This window comes from Oncorhynchus mykiss, chromosome 10, assembly GCF_057628025.1.
Source record: "Oncorhynchus mykiss isolate SJ-2025 chromosome 10, ASM5762802v1, whole genome shotgun sequence".
NCBI classification, from domain to species: domain Eukaryota; kingdom Metazoa; phylum Chordata; class Actinopteri; order Salmoniformes; family Salmonidae; genus Oncorhynchus; species Oncorhynchus mykiss.
In genome coordinates this window covers 66898797-66924643 of record NC_143031.1, presented here as the reverse complement: position 1 = coordinate 66924643, position 25847 = coordinate 66898797, and the positions used below count along the sequence as shown (strand labels likewise).

Genomic DNA, 25847 nt, shown 5'->3' with positions numbered 1-25847 from the left:
TAGCTTAACGTTAGATTGGGAATGCATTTTATGACGTTGAGATATAGACCTGCAGTATGTGATATCCCTTTATATGACCATTTGCCTCTGCCAAGAGGCCTGAAACTTCATCAAGGACATCAACCACTGGAGTCACTGGCCTGTCCACCACGCAATCATTCAGAAGGCAAGGTCAGTACAGGTGCATCAAAGCTGGGACCAAGAGACTGAAACACAGCTTCTATCTCAATGCCATCAGACTGTTAAATATCCATCACTAGCCGGCTACCACCCAGTTACTCAACCCTGCACCTTAGAGCCTGCTGCCCTATATACACAGACAGACATGGAATCACTGGTCACTTTAATAATGGAACACTAGTCACTTTAATAATGTTTACATGCTCTATTACTCATTCCATATGTATACAGTATACTGTATTTTGGTCAATGCCCCCCCCCCCCCCCCCAAAAAAAAAATGTTTTGCTTGTCCTAAGATGCATATATTTATTAATTAAATGATTTAACTTTTTAGATTTGTGTGTATTGTTGTGAATTGTTATACTACTGCACTGTTGGAGCTAGGAACACAAGCATTTCGCTACACCCACAATAACATCTGCTAAATACGTGTGTGCGGCCAATAAAATGTGATTTGAACAACAGGGCACAGCAGGGTCACGGGTTCTATACCCACTCTGTGTGATCCTCTGAATTGATACCGTAACAAAGACACAAATGACAAAATCTTCATTTAGAAATGTACGTTTTTTTCCCCCTCTATCTTTTCCTCCAAAGGACCTTTATTAGATTTATGAAAAGTATTTACAGATGTACATTATACTGGGGAAAAAAAGCACATGTGTTCGTTCTTCTCATCATCACAGCAGCAACTAAAACACAGGTCAAACACAAGTTCAAAAATAAATCTATTGACATTGAATTCAGTTCATGCATCTAACATTTAATAATACTGTCATTTTTTTTTGTACAAAATAAAGTATTTAAATACACTTGCAATAGAAATGTACATGAAACGTATATTAATTCATCCTTCACATTGTGTTTAGCTGTGTCAAATACTAATATGTAGAAGTGGTATTAAAAACTGTAGAACTATATGAAAACTTTGACACTTTATGAAGGAATGTGGGAGTATAGATATGTTTTTACTACCAAAAGTATATGGCACAGTATCTCGTCCTAGATTTAATCAGTAGTTGTTTTTAAATAGTGTAAAATTCTGGAAATGTCTTACCAAATATTGTTTTTAAATATCTTTCAAAAAACATCACAACAGTCTTGGAGTACAAGAACCCGTCAACCATCTAGAAGAAGGAGAGGAGATTGATATATTGCACGTTTCATAGATGTATCCATAAATATGTTTATTTGATTGTCTTCTCCATTGTGAGTCATCTTAAAATTAGGTCAGGTCTTTACACTGCAGTTTCAGACTGTCTCTGTGTGTCATCAGGTTTGATCAAACACAAGAATATGATACGACTGAATCATTGCCCATTTGTCCGATATTCCGATAATTTGTCTGTTCATACAGCTCTGTTGTTGATAATCATTTCAGTATATCAACATACCGTACAAAGTAAACAACCCCTCATTTCTATAATTATTTTTAAATAGTTAAATCAAATTTTACTTCATCATAACAATTACAATCTATTCTAAATTCTTTCTTCATCTCTATACATTGACTTTGATCCCCCAACTTATGGAGTGTGTGAATTCCTTTAATTTAAAAGTCTTACATCCCATACATGTAACTATTCAAATATAGGTACTCTGGATACTGAACCTACTGTAGATAACAGTTATAACTTGCTTGTGATGGTGCTCCCCAGGGTTGTGTACTGCTACCAACACAGTTTCTGAGTGATATGCTCAGTGACATCAGAGCAATAGTAATTTGAGAGCATTTTATAGACAAAAATGATAAAATAAAGATTATATTGAAAGGCAAGTTGTAAACCAAGAAGTGAAAGGCCTGATTCAGGCTGTGTATAGTATTATGGCTATGTACTGTTAAAGTAACTGCCCAGTGAAAATCTCCCTTTTAAAAGTTCATATTCTGTTAACTAATTTCCAAATAATGTTGCTGACTCATCCTATACTTGTATTTGTGAACAAAGCATAAATTGGAGAGAAAAAAAAACACTTAAAAAAACCCCACCTCAAACTTGTATCTCAAACAGACCGTTTAAAAAATGCTTGCCATTTCCTCATAGAACATGTCATCTCCCTGAGGAGGATGAGCTGGCCAATCAGCGGCCGACTTGAGTTAATACTTTTATATACCCATACTATTCTGTTGGTAGGCTACATCCACACCCTTCAAACACAGAAAACCTGTTCTTTTAACATACTCAATTAAAACATTTAGAAAACTATTTCACTCCTATTGTAAGAAATTATAGGTCATATTTAATTGAAATCTGAAAACACTCGGCAGTTACTTTAATGATATCCTCAGCCTTCCAAATTCACAGTGGGGACTACATCGGTATAAAATCTCTCTTTTTATATTCTATTTTCATGTTGTTCATTCAGTTTTTCTCAGTCGGTTACCTCTTTGGTCGATCCTTTGTTAGCTTGTGTTGAGATTCTAGGTAATTTAAGGTGGATGCTTTCACATATTTGGCCCCCTGTTTGACATGAGTGTTTCGGCAGTGGCTTGTTTGACCGAGTGAACGGAACAGTGAACAGTGAATCATCATTTTGTGGAAATAAGGAAATGAAGGAAATTAAGGTGAGAAAAAAACATGTTCACACCGTAGTTGAGTTTGTGCTGAGTGTGGACCTGGGGAGTTGAATCACTCAACAAAGTCACAAAGAGGTTAATTACGTTTCTGTACGTGATGAGTAGCACTAGGGACGGGACATTTAACCCACAATAGTGAGTTGGAAATGTGTCAAAGTGGCAGCTTTTTATGTCTGAGAATTATAACAAACATCTGATGGTTATAATAAAGATACACTATAATCTGGTGGAAAATCTACAAAGGACTTGAGTGTACTGGAAGTTTTCACTTGTTTACCAGTGTTGTATGGAAACTGTACTGTAATAGAACATTGGCAGTAAAGCTGTAAGACACAAGTGTGTGTGTGTGTGTGTGTGTGTGTGTGTGTGTGTGTGTGTGTGTGTGTGTGTGTGTGTGTGTGTTCGTGACAGAGGGTTTGCAGAGGTGAATAAAAGCATTGCTCCTGTTCTGACTGCACATTGTGTAGGGTGGTGAAGTGGGACTCGTCCGATACTCCAAACTGGTCTCCAGTTGCATAGTGAGCACGGTGTCTGTCCTCTCTTGTTGTTGTTGGGTGATACGGACATAACTCTGCTCTGTAAATACTCAGTTCATCTCAGTCATCTTCTTAATCCTCTTTTTTAAAACCTTGGCAGGGCTTTGTTTTGGAACCCCAGGTAGTTGGTGAACTGCCAAATGTTAATGTGAAACAGTTCCCACATTGTAAGGAGGGACCTTGGTCTTCTTCCCCCTTGTGTCATTGTACTGTACTGTACTGTAATGTACCCTACTATACTGTACTGTAATGTACCCTACTGTACTGTACTGTAATGTACCCTACTGTGCTGTACTGTAATGTACCCTACTGTACTGCAGTGTTCTGTACTAGTCCTTGTGTACATCCTCAGCCCGGAGAATCTTGTACAGGACCCAGTAGAAAATGTTAAAAAACAGGAAGGCCAGGGGGAAACCCGCCCGCGATACCGTGTCGATCTTCTTGGCGCGGTCGATGAACAGCTTTCTCATCTCTTCGTGGCTCTTGGCGGCCGGGTCCTTCTTGGGGTGCTGGGCGGGCTGTGGCCCCGCGGCGCCCGGGGTGGTGGCGGCGTTGTTGGTGGCCTTGGGGATGGTGCCGTCCTTGACAGCAGTGCCGCCACCGCCGGTCGTGGTGGTGAAGCTGAGGCGGCTCTCCCTCACGTCGTTGTCCTACGAACAGGAAAGGCGGGAGTTAGTTAGATAGGGGTCAGAGGTCAAAGATGAATAAATTCCCAGAACGGGAACAGCTCCCCCGATGGACTGCCTTGAGGTGCTCCAGAGAGGGACACTGAAATGTCATCCCTCTCCCTCAATTGATCTTGCTCTCCCTCCTCTCTTAACCATGGGGGATCGCTTGCCATAGCAACAGCAGCAGCAGCAATATGACAGGCTGACTAAGTCTCCCAGCCAAGTACACTTCAGTCTCCCTCCTGCTAACACTCCAAATAGACTTGACTTCAGCTAAACTCCAGCCTTTGACTTCATGTTGAGTCAATGCCTATTCTCCCTAACGCAATAAATCTATCAAAGTGCAACATGAACAGGGAGTGATTTGTGGGTCATGAGACCTTGCTTAAAACCTCTAGTCTATCATTGTTTTTATAACCCATAATGCCTCTGGTGTTATCCTAGGACACACCCCTCTCTCTTTCAAACCTACTCATTCCTGTACCCTTTAGAGTCGTCACCACTCAAGCAACCCCCTGGCCTTTTCCCTCAAATGTCAAAACTGGGGTCGAAAAAAAAGAGCTCAGAACTGGAAATTCTCTTTAAAAAGCAATTGACATCATATGAATGAAGGGGTAAACCTTTGGCCTATGCACAAACAAAGCCCTGCACGTGATAGTTTGATTTGACATTACCAATATGGAAATGATTTAAATGGAATGAAAACAGGATCAATACGAGTTGAGCAATCATTTTTCCATGAGCGAATTCACAATGAACAACAAATGATATGTTGACACGAGGGAAGAAAAGGAAAGCAGGAAATGTTTGGATATTTTCCTTATTTCCAGGCTTAAATGCAATTTCTACAGAAATGCATTTGGATAGGGGAATAAAAAGAAACAAACAGCAACACCAACTGAAAGGAACAAGGGACTGGGAGTGGAAACAGGGAGTGTGTGTGTGTGTGTGTGACAAGTTGACAACAGACCATTATGACATTAAACACATTATGAAGAATAATGGAATGCCATTAGTGTAATGAAGAATGTCACAGAGTCAATGAGTCACTACATCAGCATTGTGAGTCACATTATGCTTAAAGGGATACTTCGGGAAATCGACAATGGAGCCCTTTATCCACTTCTCAAGAGTCAGATGAACTGGAGACCATTTTTACGCCTCTTCATGCAGTTTGAAGGAAGTTGCTAACTGGCGCTAGCACAATGACTAGACTTCTATGGTAACGTTTAGCATGCTAGCTTTTACCATGGTCAGTAGTTAGCATTGGCTCGCAAAACCACCTCCAACTTCCTTCATACTGGATGCAGAGATATAAAAATGGGATCCACAAGGTCATCTGATTCCAGGGAAGATTTAATTGCCACACATTTTTACAACACATTCTCTTTGATGAAATACTGTAAAACATTTTTTTTAAAGGGCTGTTTCTATGCTGTCTTTGTATATTTCCCATAATTAGGTGTGAAAATCAATATGAATATGGAGAGAACACCAACAACGACAAACAGCAGAGGAACAGCACACAACTACAAGAAACACAAACACACAAATGTATGACCAGATGGAGTGTGGGGTTCTTATAGCTGGGTCCTAATGTTCTTTACCCCGTCAAGAGGAATTGTAGATGTGGCCCATAGATCCATATATGGCCGTATCGTTGTTTCTCAAACCATTAAAGCGTCTCAATGACTCAGCCAGCTCATTGGGATCAATGGAGTGATCCTCATCACCATTCTTTCATCACAGGAGAAGCATGCAAATGGAAAACATAAACAAACAAAGTACTAAAATGATGATGAGAATCATACAATAGAGGAATTCACTGTGGATATGCCTGAAACCCTGTGGATATACCTGAAACCCTGTGGATATGCCTGAAACCCTGTGGATATGCCTGAAATGCCTGAAACGCCGTGGATATGCCTGAAACGCTGTGGATGTGCCTGACACGCTGTGGATATGCCTGACACGCTGTGAATATGCCTGAAACGCCGAGGATATGCCTGAAACGGCGTGGATATGCCTGAACGCCGTGGATATGCCTGAAACGCCAAGGATATTCCTGAAACGCCGTGGATGTGCCTGAAACCCTGTGGATATGACTGAAACCCTGTGGATATGCCTGAAACGCCATGGATATGCCTGAAACGCCATGGATATGCTTGAAACCCTGTGGATATGACTGAAACCCTGTGGATATGACTGAAACCCTGTGGATATGCCTGAAACCCTGTGGATATGCCTGAAACGCCGTGGATATGCCTGAAACGCCGTGGATATGCTTGAAACCCTGTGGATGGGCCTGAAACCCTGTGGATATGCCTGAAACGCCATGGATATGCCTGAACGCCGTGGATATGCCTGAAACCCTGTGGATATGACTGAAACCCTGTGGATATGCCTGAAACCCTGTGGATATGCCAGAAACACATGAAAATAGACAAGAACAGCAAACAAGAAGGTGAATCAAAACGAAAGTTGTGCCATGCTTTAAGAAACTGGGCGAGGTGAAATTGAACATAACATAATTTGTGTGTGTGTGTGTTGGTATTTGACTTCTAGACAAGTTCGTTACCCCAAGTTAGTTAGAGAAAGGCTGAGCCCTGCATGTTTGAATTGACAATGACCCCTTTCCACTTAGTGACTTTTTCCTCCTCTTGGTTACCAGCAGTGTTCATTCATCTTTATCTCATCGTGTTCTATCCTGATTTCCCTCCATCTCTTTGATTTGATTGGCCTGAGTATTCCCTTGGTAAAATCCACACAGTATAAAGCAAATGGACTCTTCCCCTGGTACAGAGAGAGGCTGTCTTTTTTGTATGTCTTTATATTAATGGATAAGGGATAGGAAGAAACACAGACACCAGCCAAATGTTCAGACACTGACCCGTTCTGTCCTTCAGGAAGCTTTGTAGTAAACATGTCGAAGTAAACGTTGGAAGTTTTATCCTTGGTGTACCACAGGTTTGTGTAGTAACAGTATATGGCCACAGGGGAGCAGTGTTGACTCAAAGGTGGATGGTAGAACATTGCACCTGTTGGGGAAGTTGCTTTGCTGTTGTGCCTCAACTTTTACTTTGTGTCAAACAAGGCCATGTTGTTTTGCCTAGTCCGAATACAAAGATTATGCTAACTTTCTACAGTCTACTTTCATGAGTAAGAATTTGTTCGCAACTGAATTGCCTGGATAAATAGCTTCAATAACCTAAATAAGCAAGCCTTTTGACCATAGAGACATGGTTTATCTGACCCAGGCCCAGAGTCCAGGCTAGGTCCCGATTTAGCGACAGACAGCGTATAATTGGACTTTTCCGTCTTAATCTTTTAAAATGTCCAAAAGGCCAGAAACCCAATTAACCACAGAGTCAAGGCCACTAAGCCGCCCTGACATCCGTCAAGTCACATTTTTGGCCGACTAATTCCCAGAGCTCCTCTGTCAACCTCATCTTTTGACATTTCTCAACATCCTCAGACAGTCTTCAGACAACATTTCATGTTACACTGCTTGTTTCATGGATTTTGACACAACTAGTTGTGGTTCGCTACAGTGCTACAAGCTCTAAACATTAGCAATCCAATATAATACAATTTATGGTATAAACCCTCAACAATAACACTAAGTGGGCAGAATATTAGGAATATCTGCTCGTTCCATGATATAGACTGACCAGGTGAAGGCTATGACCCCTTATTGATGTCACTTGTTATATCCACTTCAATCAGTGTAGAGGAAGGGGAGGAGACAGGTTAAAGAAGGATTTTTAAGCATTGAGACAACTGAGACATGGATTGTGTATGTGTGCCAGGGCAAAAGAGGGGCAAGGCAAAAGATAAAGTGACTTTGAACAGGGTGTGGTAGTAGGTGCCATGTGCAATGGTTTGTGTCAAGAAATGCAACCCTGCTGGGTTTTTCACACTCTACAGTTTCCTGTGCGTATCAAGAATGGTCCACCACCCAAAGGACATCAGGCCAACTTGACACAACTGTGGGAAGCATTGGAGTCAACATGGGCCAGCATCCCTGTGGAACACTTTTGCCACCTTGTAAAGTCACGGCGAATCGAGGCTGTTCTGAGGGCAAAAGGAGAAGGTGTCCCTAATGTTTGGTATACTCAGTGTACATGTACTGTATGTCTGAGAAGGATATATCTCTGAAGGATAGAATTGCTTGTTTCATTATTTGTTAGGTTTCTCATGTTTGGTATACTCAGTGTACATGTACTGTATGTCTGAGAAGGATATATCTGTGAAGGATAGAATTGCTTGTTTCATTATTTGTTAGGTTTCTAATGTTTGGTATACTCAGTGTACATGTACTGTATGTCTGAGAAGGATATATCTGTGAAGGATAGAATTGCTTGTTTCATTATTTGTTAGGTTTCTAATGTTTGGTTATACTCAGTGCATGTCTGAGAAAGATATATCTGGGACGTATAGAATTGCTTGTTTCATTATTTGTTAGTGGCTAAAGCATTGAGATATGAGTTATTCATTAGTTCTTTGTGACCACTTACTTCAGCCTCAGAGCTCCTTCAGGAACCACACCATAACGGCAATATGCAGTCATTGTTGCACGGAGTTGTCTGTTCACGCTCTGATTCGAAGAACGTGTTCTAGATTGGTCTGTAAACGTTACCTTCTTCTTCGTTCTCCGCGGGCGGAGTCTTAACAGTTCCTTGTGTTGCCTGGAGACAAAGTTGACGGCGGCGTACTCGAGCAGAGCGGAGAATACGAAGAGCAGACACACCGCCATCCAGATGTCGATGGCCTTCACATAGGACACCTACAACACCAGGAGAGACAAAGTCACAGTCACACAGTCAGAGAGCAGAGACAGACCGACAGACAGACAGACGGGGACAAAGTCACAGTCACACAGTCAGAGAGTACAGACAGACAGACAGGCGGAGACAAAGTCATAGTCACACAGTCAGAGAGCAGAGACAGACAGACAGACGGAGACAAAGTCATAGTCACACAGTCAGAGAGCAGAGACAGACCGAGAGACAGACAGACGGAGACCACGTCATAGTCAGAGAGCAGAGACAGACAGACAGACAGACAGACAGACAGACAGACAGACAGACAGACAGACAGACAGACAGACAGACAGACAGACAGACAGACAGACAGACAGACAGACAGACAGACAGACAGAGACAAAGTCATAGTCACACAGTCAGAGAGCAGAGACAGACAGACAGACAGACAGACAGACAGACAGACAGACAGACAGACAGACAGACAGACAGAGACAAAGTCATAGTCACGGAGATCAAGGAGTTGAGAGAATTAATAGTCTGACATTATCTGGCAGAATTTCATAGAATTTCATAGAATTTCAACTGTCTGGCCAAGTTTGCAGCTTGTTTTATGTTGTCATTTCACAGAGATTGGATTGATGCTGTTACATAATCTGGAGTATGTTAGGAGTGTATGAGAATACATAATACATGTATATATCAAATATGTGTCATGGAGTATTTAGTTGTTTTTATCTTGATACCGCCCATACTGTTTGCTGCCGTATATGTAAGGTTTTAATGGCGCAAAAACTATATTGGTCTGTGTTTTATATACATTTCCACACTATTAGGTTGGAATAATGCTGTGAAATTGTGAAAATGATGATAATGCCCCGTTAGTGTAAGACCTGTTTGAAAAGACCACCTGGAATTTCAGCCTGTTTTGGTGGGATGACATCACAGGTGGTAAATTGGTTAATAGACCAATAAGAAAGAGAGTTCCAAGCCTCTCTGCCAATAACAGTTAGTTTTCAGTTTCCCCCTCCCCACTCAGACCACTCCCAGACAGTCCTAGCTAAATCCTTGCTTGAGGAATGGACCTTTGCTCAGAGGATATGATTTTAATTGTTACCCAGAAGTGATTTGATGTTGGAGGTAACAGCTGCATTGAACCTTTAACATTTAGTCTGTCATGATGTTACCGTTTTATCTTTCAAGGAGATCGATATGCAATCACTTATATCAAGACGGTGAAGGAGGGACACCTTTTTGCGTGAGCACCAGTGGTGATGCACACAGCACACTCTCCTGCCAACCCACACACACTCTCAAACTCTCACACACTCTGCCCCCCCGACCCACCTTAGGTAGAGACGTTCTAGAACCGGAGCTCTGGGTGGTCATGGTGAGCACGGTGGTGATGCCCAGCGCCACCCTGGCGGGCGCGGCGTCCATGTTGATCCAGAAGGAGACCCAGGAGAGGATGACGATGAGGAGGCTGGGGATGTACATCTGGATCAGGTAGTAGCCCATCTGTCTCTCCAGGTGGAATCGCACCTCGATACACGTGAACTTCCCTGTGTGGAGGAGGAGGAGAGAGACAGAGGGGAGGAGAGAGACTGAGACAAGCGCCTATGTTTCCTTTGTTTCGTGTTAAAGTCTGCCTGAATAACATACTTGGAAACGTACCGTGGAAGTGTATAGGCAAGATGAGGCGTACTCCTTCGGAGACGATTAGGTTTCTCTGTTCGACCATATCTTACAGACGTCAGCCTTCCTCCTCTCATATATACTGCACATGTAAACAAGCCCACACACAAACTGCACACGTGGCTTCTCAGAAAATCTCAATTCTAGCAAGCCATATAATATGCGAAAGCCCGTGCTGTGGAGGAGTTGAAATCCATCTCCATGTAGTCAGTCCATGCCGCTGTGGTTATCTCGATCATCAAAGCTCAGTGCATGGGCCTCAGATGAAAATGCCAGTCATGCTCTCTGCCTTTGATGTGTCAACGTTTTGTCAGATCTCCCCACCATCACACACACACACACACACACACACAAACACACACACACACCCAACCCTCAGTTCATAGGTTACCAGTGCCCCGCTCAATACGGAAGTGGTCTGATGAGGCAGACGCCAGGCTACAAGACTGTTTTTCTAGCACACAGACTGGGATATGTTCCGCTATCCAATAGCATTGAGGAGGTTACCACATCAGTCACGGTTTTAATCAATAAGTGTATAGACGACGTCCCCACAGATTTATTATGTGTAAAATTTGATTTCACCTTTATTTAACCAGGTAGGCCAGTTGAGAACAAGTTCTCATTTACAACTGCGACCTGGCCAAGATAAAGCAAAACAGTGTGACACAAACAACAACACAGAGTTACACATGGAATAAACAAACATACAGTCAATAACACAATAGAAAAAGTATATATACAGTGTGTGCAAATGAGATAAGATAAGGGAGGTAAAGGCAATAAATAGGTCATAGTGGCGAAATAATTACAATTTAACAATTAAACACTGGAGTGATATATGTGCAGAAGATGAATGTACAAGTAGAGACACTGGGGTGCAAAGGAGCAAAAAAATAAAATAAATAAATAACAGTATGGGGATGAGGTAGTTGGGTGGGCTATTTACAGATGGGCTATGTACAGGTGCAGTGATCTGTGAGCTGCTCTGACAGCTGGTGCTTAAAGTTAGTGAGGGAGATATGAGTATCCAGCTTCAGTGATTTTTGCAATTAGTTCCAGTCATTAGCAGAACTGGAAGGAAAGGAGGCCAAAGGAGGAATTGGCTTTGAGGGTGACCAGTGAAATATACCTGCTGGAGCGCGTGCAACGGGTGGGTGCTGCTATGGTGACCAGTGACTATAAGAAGGTATCCATGCCAAAAGAACATGAATTACAGGCAATATCTACGCTGGGCTAAAGGCTATAGCTACCGCTTACAAAGAACGGGACACGGACAAGGCCCAGACTTAGAAAGCCCGCTACGAGCTCTGACGAGACATCAAACATGAAAAAGGACAATATAGGAGGAAGGTGGAATCCTATTACACTGCTAGTCGCATGTGGCAGGGCTTGCAGATCATGACAGATTAGAAAGGGAAACCCAACTATGAGTTGCCCAGTGATGCAGATCTCCCAAACATGCTAAATCCCTTTTATGCTCGCTTCGAAGAATACAACACTGAGTTTTGCGTGAAAGCCCCTGTTGTTCCGGATGACTGTGTGATCTCGCTCTTGGTGGCCGATGTGAATAAAAGTTTTAAACAGGTAAACACTCGCAAGGCCGCCGGGCCAGATGGAACACCAGGGTGCGCTCTCAAAGCATGCGAAGACCAGCTGGCAAGTGTCTTAATTGACATTCTCAATCTCTCCCTTGTCCCAGTCTGTATTTATGCTTGAAAGGCTGGCCATAACACACATCAACACCATCATCCCAGATACCTTACCCACTCCACTTCCTGACAGTCCGTCCCCAGGTGGTGAGGGTAGGCAACAACACCACTCCACGCTGACCCCCAATACCATTGTCAAGTTTGTTGACGACACAACGGTGGTAGGCCTGATCACTGACGGCAATGAGACAGCCTACAGGGAGGAGGTCAGAGACTTAGAAGTGTGGCGCTGGGCCAACAATCCCTCCCTCAACATCAGCAAGACCAAGGAGCTAATCGTGGACTACAGGAGAAAGAGGGGAGAGCACGCCCCCATCAACATCAACAGGGTTTTTGTGTAGCGGGTCAAGAGCTTCAAGGTCCTTGGCGTCCACTTCGCTTAGGACTTAACATGGTCCACACACACCCGACACTCGTGAAGAGGGCACGACAGCACCTCTTCCACATAAGTAGTAAAGCTGCTCCATCAAGAGCATCTTGGCTGGCTGCATCACCGCTCGGTATGGCAATAGCCCCGCCCTCGATCGCATGGCGCTAACGAGGGTGGTGCGGACAGCCCAATACATCACTGGGGTCGAGCTCCCTGCCATCCAAGGCCTTTATATCAGGCGGTGTCAGAGGAAGGACCGAAATATTGCCAAAGACTCCAGCCACCTAAGCCGTAGACTGTTCACTCTGCTACCTCTGACAAAACAATACCGGAGCATCGGCTCTCGGACCAACAGACTCCGAGACAGGTTCTACCCTCGAGCCAAAAGACTGCTAAATAGCCATAGGAATGCTAAATAGCTAATTAAATGGTTTCCCGGACTATCTTGCATCTATGCACACTCACAAGACTATACATACACACTACTTTAAATAAACATTCACTCTCACACACACACACCACACACACACACCACACACACACCACACACACACACACACACACACACACACACACACACACACACACACACACACACACACACACACACACACACACACACACACACACACACACACACACACACATCATATGCTGCTGCTACTCTGTTCTTTTTTTACTCGTATTATCATCTATCCTGATGCCTAGTCACTTTACCCTGCCTCCATGTACATGTCTACCTCGTACCTCTGCAGATTGATCTGGTACTGGTCCTCCCTGTATATAGCTTCATTCTTGTGTATTTGATTCATTTTGCATTATAATTTATGCATTCGGCACATGTGACAAATCATTTGACAGGATACATGGACACTCTTACTGACAGTTGGCTGCTTGGCGTGATGAATTGTTGTCTCTGCCCAATAATGCTTGTACCATGTCTTGTGCTGCTACCATGCTGGGCTGCTGTCATGTTGTGTTGCTACCATGTTGTTGTCATGTGTTGCTACCATGTTGTGTTGCTATCATGGTATGTTGTTGTCTTACATCTCTCTTTATGTAGTGTTGTCTCTCTTGTCGTGATGTGTTTTGTCCTATATTTTATTTCGTATTTTTAATCCCAGCCCCACAGGAGGCCTTTTGGTAGGCCGTCATTGTAAATAAGAATTTGTTCTTATTAACTGACTTGCCTAGTTAAATAAAGGTTCAAAAATAAATAAATAAAATAGGAGGTGAGTGGTCACTTTTCCCAAAGCACGCCCCTGGGCCTGTACTCCTACGTATGTGATCAGCACATGCACCCAATGCACTCTAGTAAACATATGCACACAACACACAAATTCTCTCAATTTACTAAAATGTATGTATATCCAATGGACTCAAATAAACATATGAACCCAATGCACTGAAATGAATGTATAGAGTCAATGCACTGGAATGAAGCTATTATTTCCATGAAGTAAACCTCTGACATTTGAGATAATGTATTGCAAAGGATTCCGCCAGCCTCAATGTTTCCCTTGAGAATAAATCCCTCTATAATAGTTGCTTCGAAAGGATGAAGTCAATGGGGTTAGTGAGCAATACAATGCAACGACCCACACAACTTTGAAGAAATGCCTTCCCTACTGTAGTGTTTGTTTACTGTAGCCTAACAGACAGGGGCATCATGCAAAGTACATTGGATGGCTGGTGGGTGATCTGGAGGGGGACAAGGCCCCCCAGTCTGGGAGTTGGTGAATTTTGCACAAAAACAACCTGAAGACAGCGTTTTCCTGCAATTTACAGCCACACTCATTATACTTAAAGGGATACTTTGGGATTTTGGCGATGAGTCGGCTCAAGAGGTATGCTTAGATATCTTTATCTACTTTGTCAGAGATAGATGAACTCATGGATGTCATTTTTATATCTCGGCATCCGGTAGGAAGGAAGTTAGAGGCCGTTTTAACCGCCAATGCTAACTAGCATTAGTGCAATGACTGGAAGTCTATGGTATCTACTAGCATGCTAGCAGTTACCATAGACTTCGTCATTGCGTTAACACTGCACTCAAAGACATAAAAATGGTATCCACGAGTTAATCTGACTCTGGAGAAGTAGATCAAGATATCTAAGCATACCTCTTGAGCTGTCTGTATCCTCCTGACTACTTAAAAAAAAAATGTATTGACTAAATATGCTTCTCTACATCTCCGCTAAAATCTGGGTAAAATATTGAAAAGGGTGCGTGCTCAGCTCCCTCCTGTACTCTCTGTTCACCCATGACTGCGTGGTCATACACGCCTCTAACACGACCATCAAGTTTGCAGACGACACAATAGTAGTAGGCTTGATCACCAACAACGACGAGACGGCCTACGGTATAGGGAGGAGGTGAGGGCAATCGGAGTGCGGTGTCAGGAAAACAACCTCTCACTCAACATCAACAAAACAAAGGAGATGATCGTGGACTTCAGGAAACAGCAGAGGGAGCACCCCCCCCATCCACATCGACGGGACAGTAGTGGAGAAGGTGGAACGTTTTACGTTCCTCGGTGTACACATCATGGACAAACTGAAATGGTCCACGCACACAGACAGTGTGGTGAAGAAGGTGCAACACCCGATGTCACAGGAAGGCCAAAAAGATCATCAAGGACAACAACCACCCGAGCCACTGCCTGTTCACAACGCTACCATCCAGAAGGCGGGGTCAGTACAGGTGCAAAGCTGGGACCGAGAGACTGAAAAACAGCTTCTATCTCAAGGCCATCAGACTGATAAACAGCAATCACTAACACAGAGAGGCTGCTGCTTGCATACAGACTTGAAATCATTGGCCACTCTAACAAATAAGAATAATTATGTTTACATATCTTGCATTACTCATCCCATATGTATATACTGTTATACCATCTACTGCATCTTGCCTATACCTCTCGGTCATTGCTCATCCATATATTTATATGTACATATTCTTATTCCATCCCTTTACTTAGATTTGTGTATTAGGTAGTTGTTGTGGAATTGTTAGATTACTTGTTGATATTGCTACACTGTCGGAACTACAAGCACAAGCATTCCGCTACACTCGCAATGACCATGTGTACGTGACCAATACAATTTGATTTGAAATGGGTGATGGACATCCACAAAATAATACATACCATACAAAACGTAAAATATCATACTAATTTTAGTGTCTCGGATTTTCTTACAAAATAATATGAAATGCTCTGAGACCAGGTTGGTGTGTGCCGTCTGAGTGTGTATGTCCATCTGTGTGTGTATGTCCATCTGTGTGTGTGTATGCCCATCTGTGTGTGTATGTCCATCTGTGTGTGTATGTCCATCTGTGTGTGTATGTCCATCTCTGTGTGTATGTCCATCTGTGTGTGTATGTCCATCTGTGTGTGTATGTCCATCTGTGTGTGTCTGTTCTGGATCTTGACAGCACCTTGCCACTCACAGGGCATTAATTGTGACAAGCTGTCAGTGCAGGCCTTGGGGTGGACAATGGAGGAACAGTTTATTTAAACCAGTTTTGTAAAACAGACTTCATTGTACATGGACCGGATGGACAGAAAGAAACCTCACATTTTTTGTCTCTGGATTTCGGCTCATTTCAGGGATGGTTGACCCTTTGAATCGGACGAGCGAGAAAATTTCCCATGTTAATTTTATTACATAAAATGTAATTGTCCATTAGCTAGGTTAACTATGACTGTGTCCCAAATGGCACCCTATCCATTTTATAGTGCACTACTTTTGACCCAAGCTCTGGTCAGAAGTTGTGCACCACATAGGGAATAGGCTCTTTTGGGACACGGCCTGCCTCACTGATATCTGTACCGAATAGATACCGTTATTCATTTCTCACACTAGGACTCTGTTATCTCTTGAGGAATATACTGCAATAATTCTGAATGAATTCCATGTCCAGCTGGGTTTTCAGGGCCAAACGCCACGTGGCCCTTAATGCACTTCTCTAGTCCCACGAGTCACTGCTATAACCTCTACACCACATGACGCCGCCCTACAACAAAACACCCACAAACGGCTCCTTCTGCTCTCACTCTCTGCTGGGTTCTGATCATATCAAATGTCTTCCTTTCCTTTCATCCTCTTCTCTGACTCTTTCTGCTCCACCGTTCCTTCTCTTTCTGGTCTAGGTCTCCGAGGGAGAGGAGGCATGCAGTAGAGATGTGTGTGTGTGTGTGTGTGTGTCAGGCCATGTCTAGGCTTGACAGATCATGCAGCTTTAGTATTCTGATCATGGAATTCCAAACAAGTTATATTCAAATGCCAGTATGTATTCTACAAATGGTGGAATAGGCTAAATAGGATAGTAACACAACAACCACACCTGACGGCAGTAGCTAACTACTGTAGTAAACTAGCCAGCTAACCTCTGTGTCTAGCTAGCAAGCAACACTAAAGTGATTGCAAACGGGTTAGCATAACTCTAGCCAAACCCAAAATATTATTAGCTAGCTGGATTGCATTTCCTCCAACGTTATAATGAAAAGGTGTCTCTCGGTCCCAAAACACACGTTTTCTGGAGACTTGTGGAAGGAGTGCTAATGACGTCACCCACTGTATGCACTTTCGGTAGCCTGATTGCGTCCAGACCGAGGAGAAATCCACACACAATGCAGCCCTGACCACTTCCTGAAGTAGTCAGACAGATCTGAACACAATCAGACCACAAAGACACTTTGTGCATCTAGACCCGTCTATTCAATGTGATCTTCACATTCTGATAGCAGAAGTCGCATGTAAGTGTCAAGTGTAGACACAACCTCAGTGTACTGATGTGTGGGTGTGTGTGTGTGCGTGCGCATGTACACATCTTACTATCACTGTGAGTACCAAAAGCACTCAAAAGAATAGTAAACCAACAAAAATCCAGAGAAGTGGGGACATTTTGTCAGTCCTCACTTGTAAAAAATGCTATTTTAGGGTTAGGTTTAAAATTAGGGTTAGGGGTGAGGTTTAGGGTTAGGCTTGGGAACTAGACGTTTGAATGGGAATCATTTGTAGGTCTCCACTGACTATACCAAACATTAAGAACACCTGATCTTTCCATGACAGACTGACCAGGTGGATCCAGGTGAAATATATGATCCCTTATTGATGTCACTTGTTAAATCCACTTCAATCAGTGTAGATGAAGGGGAGGAGACAGGTTAAAGAAGGATTTTTAAGCCTTGAGACAATTGATACATGGATTGTGTATGTGTGCCATTCAGAGGGTGAATGGGCAAGACAAAATATTTAAGTGCCTTTGAACAGAGTGTGGTAGTAGGTGCCAGGCACACCGTGTCAAGAACTGCAACACTGCTGGGTTTTTCACGCTCAACAGTTTCCTATGTGTATAAAGAATGGTCCACCAACCAAAGGACATCAGGCCAACCTGACACAACATGGACCAGCATCCCTGTGTATGGTAAGTGTCTGTCTGTATATGTATGTTTGCAATCACAACAAGCCAAGGAGTGCAGCCAGTCAGGCAGCTGGGAGGCTAGCGTGTAAGCCCCATAGAGCAGCGTTTCTTAAAGTATGGGCCACGACCCAAATAATGTAGAAATATTTCATTAATTACTGGATTTGATTTGGCCAAGTGCAACTGCGCTCTCGGCTCAGTGCGCTCTCTCCTTAGCAGCGGTCTCTGCTCAGTTTGGCAGCTGCGCCAGTAGGAGAGGGAGAGGTAGAGGAAGATGCCCGTGTGCTTCGCGGTTCACCGGATCTTTTTTCTGCAGTTTTCTTGAAGATCACTCCGCGACCCACACGCTGCAGCGCTGTCGTTCAAGCCACTGACTTGTTATTCCCAGTCGCCATCACTCACCGCTGTCATGAAATGGACTCCTGTTAGAACTCACAAGATCTGACTGAGCTCAATCGTCATGAAATGCAAATACAGTGTTGACTTTTTGTCTCTTTCATACAAACTTTGAGGAATAACGAGGAGCGCCCACAATGTGTTTTGTGTGGGGAAGTGCTTAGTAATGAGTCTCTCAAAACAAACAATATTAATAAAACGACACGTCTTGACCAAACATCCACAGCATGATGGTAAACCCAGGGAGTTCTGTCAGAACAGGGCAGAATGCTTCAGGAAACTGCTTCGAAAGTGGGAAAGTAAGTCAACTAACAAGACATTGTTGTCATTTTATAACAGGCAGATGATAAGCAGAAATAATGGAGTACTATCTCTCATAGTAGTAGATGTGAGTTTATCTTTCAAACAATCCCCTGGCCTTGTAACGTTACACAGCTAATAGCCAACGTTAGCCAAAGCAAGCTAACCAGCTACTGAGAGTGCAACCCTAAGAAACAGTACAGATGAAGATGAGAAATTCAGGCCTACTGTACATTTTACTGTAGAAATTCTTGTTGAAAACAAGTCTAGGTTGGAACTGTTGCCGTTAAAATACAAGCAATACTTTTTATTTTGAACGGGAATAAACTGATTGAAGCAAGATGCTTTTTGGGGCAAACACTCACACAGTTCTGGGTTGTTCATCTACAGCAGGAAGTGGTCTCCTGCCTGACTGAGAAAGCAGTAGATGTTCTGATCCAGTTTGGCACCACACACCTATGCATGTCAGGGCTCTCAAGTACAGAAACAGTGTCAATGCAGTGTTGTACTGTCAAAAACTGAGCCCAGAATAGACCTGCTGGTTGAAAACTTCAACCAGCCACACACATCTCATTATGACTGTGTGTATGTGTTTTCTGGTCTACATCTGTGTGATGTGATCAATCAGTTTATTCCAGTTCAGAATAAAAAATATGTATTTTAACAGCGACAGTTCCAACCTGTACAGTAGGCCTGATCATTTTTTATCTGTACTGTGACTGAGGTTTGCACGATCAAAAAGCCTGTGTGTGTGTGATGTGATCAATCTGTTTATTCCAGTTCAGAATTAATTGTTGTATTTAACAGCAACAGTTCTAACTTAGACAGGTATGTAAGAGTGTTGTTAATGGGGGAAAATAAACACGAAAAGATTTATGGGATTTTCATTGTTATTTGTTTTTGTCTATATTGCATATTTTTCTAGGCATAAAGGCAATGAAATGTATCGATATTTACGTATAGTTGCACATTTTCTTAAGCTTGGGTCCCAGGAAAACACAGAATTTCTCATTTGAGTCCCAGGCTGAAAAAGTTTAAGAACCCATGCCATAGAGGATAACACTCCCATGCTGTACTGTAGTCACCAAGCATAAGTACCCCCACTGCCTGCTCACACACACATAAACAGGACACACAGGAAGAAACCAAATAATAAACAGGAAGTGCTGCTGATTCTGCATCCTGATTGGCTTGGCTTGGCCGGTTTTGATGCCTACCCTCGAATTGCGTGGGTCAATGCCCCTGTGACACCAGCGTGGAGACCCTGTGGCCAGTCAGTGTGATTGACAAGGCTGACTGGTATGCTATGCTAGCCTATAGAGAGTGGTCTATAAGCACGGCACATTGAACCCATCAGTAGAGTACATTTTCTCCTTTCTGTCTCCCTTTTCATTAACACACGTCACACTGGCATTCACCAGAGCCAGACAGAGCACAGCTGTTGCCTCAGTCAGCATCCTTTATGACTGGAAAGAATGGAGGAAGTTGGTCTTGGAGTTTAAATGGAAGCTGTCGGGAAACAACGTCTCTTTGGTTGGCTTGGGAGAGTGGTTCAGGCAAACAGAAGAACATTGACGCAGAGGTGTTGAAGAAGAATATAAAGATGGGCTGTATACTGTACAGCAAGTCTGCATTCTGGTGCTCTGAGAACACATGTTTGCAATAGGTTAACTGAGTGAATTTTTATTTATTTAACCTTTATTTAACTAGGCGGGTCAGTTTTACTAGGTGAGTGAATCTAATATGGAAGTTAACTTCACAGAGAGTAAAATGACCTATAGCCAATGTTATTCATCTCCATCATCTCTCATTAAGGATAATGCATGACTGTGTCTAATCTTTCCATCAATCAGATCCACAGCACTTCAGAAGCTCGTTCAGTAACTGCAATATTACAGTAAATGAGGCCATGGGAATGGCAGACAAGGCCATCACAGATCAATGGGCCAAGTCAAATCAGTGTGTGTGTGTGTGTGTGTGTGTGTGTGTGAGCGCTCAAACGCTGCCTGCTGTGCGCTCGAACCTATCATGTGCCTGTGTGAGTGTGCGTGCCTCCGTCCATGCGCGGCTGTGTGTGTGACCCCAGCCGTGCCATCTCCTCTGAGCTGATTGACAGAGTGTCCATCTCTCCAGAGTGACCCAGTGAATTACTGATCTCCTGTGGGATAAATACTACACATCGTCTGGACACAAAGTCGATGCCAATAAAGCAGAAAGAACACACACACACACACACACACACACACACACACACACACACACACACACACACACACACACACACACACACACACACACACACACACACACACATACAGAGAGAGAGAGTATGGATCTCAATCAAGCAGAAAGAAAAGCCTAGACCTTATTTAGGGTCACAGAATGACAGACTGAGACTAGGATATGTTTGGAGACACCCTATAGGTGGATTGGACTTTGATATTGAACGACTTTCATGTCTGTGGATGTAAGTTGAGCACCACGATTTCAGAAACAGCTGTGGAGTTGAATTATGTACAATAAACTTAAACTGTACATATTCTGCGTAAATAAACAAATATACTGAGTGTATAAAACATTAGGAACACCTTCCTAATATTGAGGTGAGCACCCACCCTGCACTCCCTTTAGCCCTCAGAACAGCCTCAATTCTCCGGGGCGTGGACTCTACAAGGTGTCGAAAGCGTTCCACAGATGCTGGCCCATGTTGACTCCAATGCATCCCACAGTTGTGTCAAGTTGCCTGGATGTCCTTTGGGTGGTGGACCATTCTTGATACACACAGGAAATTGTTGTGTGTGGAAAAACCCAGCAGCGTTGCAGTTCTTGACACCCTCAAACCTGTGCGCCTGGCACCTACTACCATACCGAGTTCAAAGGCACTTAAATCTATTGTCTTGCCCATTCATCCTCTGAATGGCACACATAAAAACCAGAAATTCTGATTATTGTGTAACTGCTCTTTCAGATTGTAATGGGAACCTGGCAAAATTCTGGAAAACTGTCAGATCCCTGGAGAGTTCTACCTCCTCTCTGCCACAACAAATTAATTCACTGGCCTCATTATGGAAAAAAAATCCATAATTGATGCATTTAATCACCATTTTATTTGAGTGGGCTATCTCTTTGAAATAACTTCTAAGCCCATTCACTATTATATTGGTCTGGATGCTGATAAGGGAAACTTGCTGAATAATCAGAGAATTTATAGTCAAAGCTTTTCTTTTAGTCCATTTATAGAAAAATAATACCTGGATATTTTGCTGGCAATAGATAACAAAAATCCACAGGAGCCGACCAATTGGATCTTTTTCCCCCCTACAATGTAGAAAATAGTATGAGTAGGTGTGTCTACACTTTTGACTGGTACTGTATATATCTCATACAGGGCACATGAAAAAGAAAAAGAGACCTAGGTGTCAATGTCTTCCCTGTCCAAATAAAGGTTAAATAAAAAATAAGCACACACAATCCATGTCTCAATTGTCTCAAGGCTTAAAAATCCTTATTTAACCTGTCTCCTCCCCTTCGTCTCCACTGATTGAAGTGGATTTAACAAGTGACATCAAATAAGGGATCATAGTTTTCACCTGGATTCACCTGGCCAGTCTGTGTCATGGAAAGAGCAGGTGTTCCTAATGCTTTGAACATTAACTGTTCACAGCCATTAACTGTTCACAGCCATTAACTGTTCACAGCCATTAACTGTTCACAACCATTAACTGTTCACAGCCATTAACTGTTCACAGCCATTAACTGTTCACAGCCATTAACTGTTCACAGCCATTAACTGTTCACAGCAATTAACTGTTCACAGCCATTAACTGTTCACAGCCATTAACTGTTCACAGCACTTAACTGTTCACAGCCATTAACTGTTCACAGCCATTAACTGTTCACAGCCATTAACTGTTCACAGCAATTAACTGTTCACAGCCATTAACTGTTCATAGCCATTAACTGTTCACAGCCATTAACTGTTCACAGCCATTAACTGTTCACAGCCATTAACTTTTCACAGCAATTAACTGTTCACAGCCATTAACTGTTCACAGCCATTAACTGTCCACAGCCATTAACTGTTCACAGCCATTAACTGTCCACAGCCATTAACTGTTCACAGCCATTCACAGTGTAACCAAACAAACGTGGCAGGGCTCCAATGCTTGGCACCCCCTCCTCTCGCTTGGTGAAAAATCTAATGTTTTGTCTCTGTTGACTAGACTGACACGTTTCCACTGACGATTATCAACCATCTGCAGCAGACGGTGTTAAACCGACAAAGTGAGTCGAGCTCCATAGAAACAGAATTATCACTCATCACAGAACGTCAACATGAATGGGAATATCAGTTCTGGTAATCATGGATTTAGAATTAAAACCTTGTTAGAACAGTAGGAAATCATCACTGACTGCATTCCAGGGCCTCAACAGAGATTTAGGATATCACCCCCACTACCATCCGTTATGTCTATTTATTTGCCAGATCCCATTTTAAAAAGATCATGAGACAGAGAGAGGGAGATGACTCTACCCTGGATATAATTTACAACATTAACAGACGCCGAGGGAGGGATGGCAGGGTCCAAGCGCTCCACTCGCATAGCAGAGAAGGAAAAAAAACACAAGCAAAACAAACCTAACATGAATAAATCCGAAATCAAAACAAACATTGAGGGATTTGTGACATTGGTTGTCATGATTCTTCATCACAGGATGACACACAACCTCCGTTAAACCGTTAAAGAGGAGAACATTCCCTTAGATTGAATTACAAGTACGTTTCATTCTTTTTGTATGCTGCATTTGCAACCATAGAGGAAAATAATGTAAAAACACCCTTCTATCTAACCTATACATTTATTCAGAGTCACTTATAAATCAGTACATCCAACTAGATGAACAACCACAGGCTATCAATCACTGCAGGCTCTTCAAAATACCTGCTTTACATCTGTCTCTCCACTTTCTTATTAGTCACTTCAGTGAGCTTTACCCAGGGTTCATAGGGAGCTCAGTGCCCATGCTACTCCAGATACAGATGTTGGATCTTAATTTGACCAGGATTGTCACAGCAAAATAATCCTGCAGCAACAGGATCGCTGGCTGACTGTTTCAGAGGAGAACAGGCTGTATGAGGTGACACAAGCATTTATATCGCGAGACGTCGGATTAGCTTACTGCACAAGCATTATATGTCGATGTGGAAGAAAGAGCGAGAGCGCGAGAGCAGGCAAGAGAGAGAGATTTAACTCCACCTATCTTAACCATTATTTAACCAGGATGATGGTTAATCCCTTGTGGATGAAATCCTATTTTACTAGGAACTTGACAAGGCAAGGAGACTAACCACACCTGGTAGCTGAATCACCACCGTGTAGACCAGGAGCGCAAAGAAGATGGAGGAACGGTCAATCCGTTGGAATGGCACTCAGCTCAGCTGGAGCTGGATGGACTGAAGCGTTCAAATCTTATAAATAGAGTTCCACAGCAATGCAGACTGGCTAGGGGCCATGGCACCCTATGGGAGTGTGTCCAACCCTTTTGTGAAGCCTGGCCCCACAGAATTTAATGTTGAAGCCTTATATCTCTCGCTGAGGGAGATTGGTCAAATCCTGCCTGGGTTTGATCTCACCAGGGGCACTTTAGACATCAATGGGTGAGGGGGAAAGAAAGCCTCTGGAGAATGACGTCTGGGTTGTGTTCACTAGGGCAAGCCATGGCAAAACATTTTTCAATGGTTTGCAACGGTAGGTGGTGTATGTTTTTGCCAAGGTCGCTACTGTTACTGTACCAGACAGATCTAAGTGCATTTAGTTTGATCTAACACTCAGATAATGGTATTTAACATAGTCCTTCTCCTAAACAACACATTTCCTCCATTCTAAACACAACCTGAACATCAGTTGTCTGGTATGCGGTATTTTCCTTAAATCAGTTATGCAGAGCGCTGTGCATCGCCATCAACTGGTCCAATCAATAGGTGTTTTTCAAGCCCCGATTCAACTATGGCGAAAAGGGTTGTGGAAGGGCACCCACAGGAATGTGTTTGACAGACGGTTGGTTGCCCCATGGGACCTCAGCATGACCTACCTGGGACCTCCTGTCAATGAAATTCAGTCAATAAGGCTCTCCCTCTTTCTCTCTTAGTAACAACAGGGCCTTTGGAAAGTATTCAGACCCCTTGAATACGTTACAGCCGTATTCTAAAATTGATTATATAAAACAATTTCTGCAGCAATCTATATACAATACCCCATAATGTCAAAGCAAAAATAGTTTACTTGATTTTTTCCCAAATTTATTACAAATAAATTACAGAAATACCTTACTTACATATAAGTATTCAGACCCTTTGCTATGAGTCTTGAAATTGATCTCAGGAGCATCCTGTTTCCATTGACAATCGTTGAGATGTTTCTACAACTTGGAGTCCACCTGTGGTAAATTCAATTGATTGGACATGATTTGGAAAGGCACACACCTGTCTATATAAAGGTCTCACAGTTGACAGTACATGTCAGCGCAAAAACCAAGCCATGAGGTCGAAGGAATTGTCCGTAGAGCTCCAAGACAAGATTGTGTCGAGGAACAGATCTGGGGAAGGGTACCAAAAAATGTATGCAGCATTGAAGGTCCCCAAGAACACAGTGACCTCCATCATTCTTAAATGGAAGAAGTTTGGAACCACCAAGACTCTTCCCCGAGCTGGCCGCCCGGCCAAACTGAGCAATCGGGGGAGAAGGGCCTTAGTCAGGGAGGTGACCAAGAACCCGACCTGACCGAGCTCTAGAGTTCCTCTGTGGAGATTGGATAACCTTCCATAAGGACAACCATCTCTGCAGCACTCCACCAATCAGGCCTTTATGGTAGAGTAGCCAGACGGAAGCCACTCCACAGTAAAAGGCATATGACAGCCCATTTGGAGTTTGCCATAAGGCACCTAAAGACTTTCAGACCATGACAAACAAGATTCTCTGGTCTGATGAAACCTAGATTGAACTCTTTAGCCTGAATGCTAATCGCCGCTTCTGGAGGAAACCTGGCACCATCCCTAAAGTGAAGCATGAGGGTAGCAGCATCATACTGTGGGGATGTTTTTCAGCAGCAGGGACTGAAAGACTAGTCAGGATTGAGGCAAAGATGAACGGAGCAAAGTACAGAAAGATCCTTGCTGAAAACCTGCTCCAGAGCGCTCAGGACCTCAGACTGGGGCGAAGGTT

General features: G+C 43.1%; 1 protein-coding gene across 1 annotated transcript in view; it reads right to left on the bottom strand.

The window, feature by feature from the left end:
• Nucleotides 1-729: 729 nt before the first annotated feature.
• The window catches only part of LOC110533186 (glycine receptor subunit alpha-3), a 116676-nt gene continuing 91558 nt past the window's right edge, over nt 730-25847 (bottom strand). The window contains exons 7-9 of the mRNA XM_090187590.1: nt 10071-10285; nt 8600-8746; nt 730-3942 (exon numbers count right to left, since the gene is read on the bottom strand). Of these exons, the coding sequence (XP_090043716.1) occupies nt 3622-3942; nt 8600-8746; nt 10071-10285 (683 nt within the window). The 3' untranslated portion in view covers nt 730-3621. The remainder of the gene's footprint in view (nt 3943-8599; nt 8747-10070; nt 10286-25847) is intronic.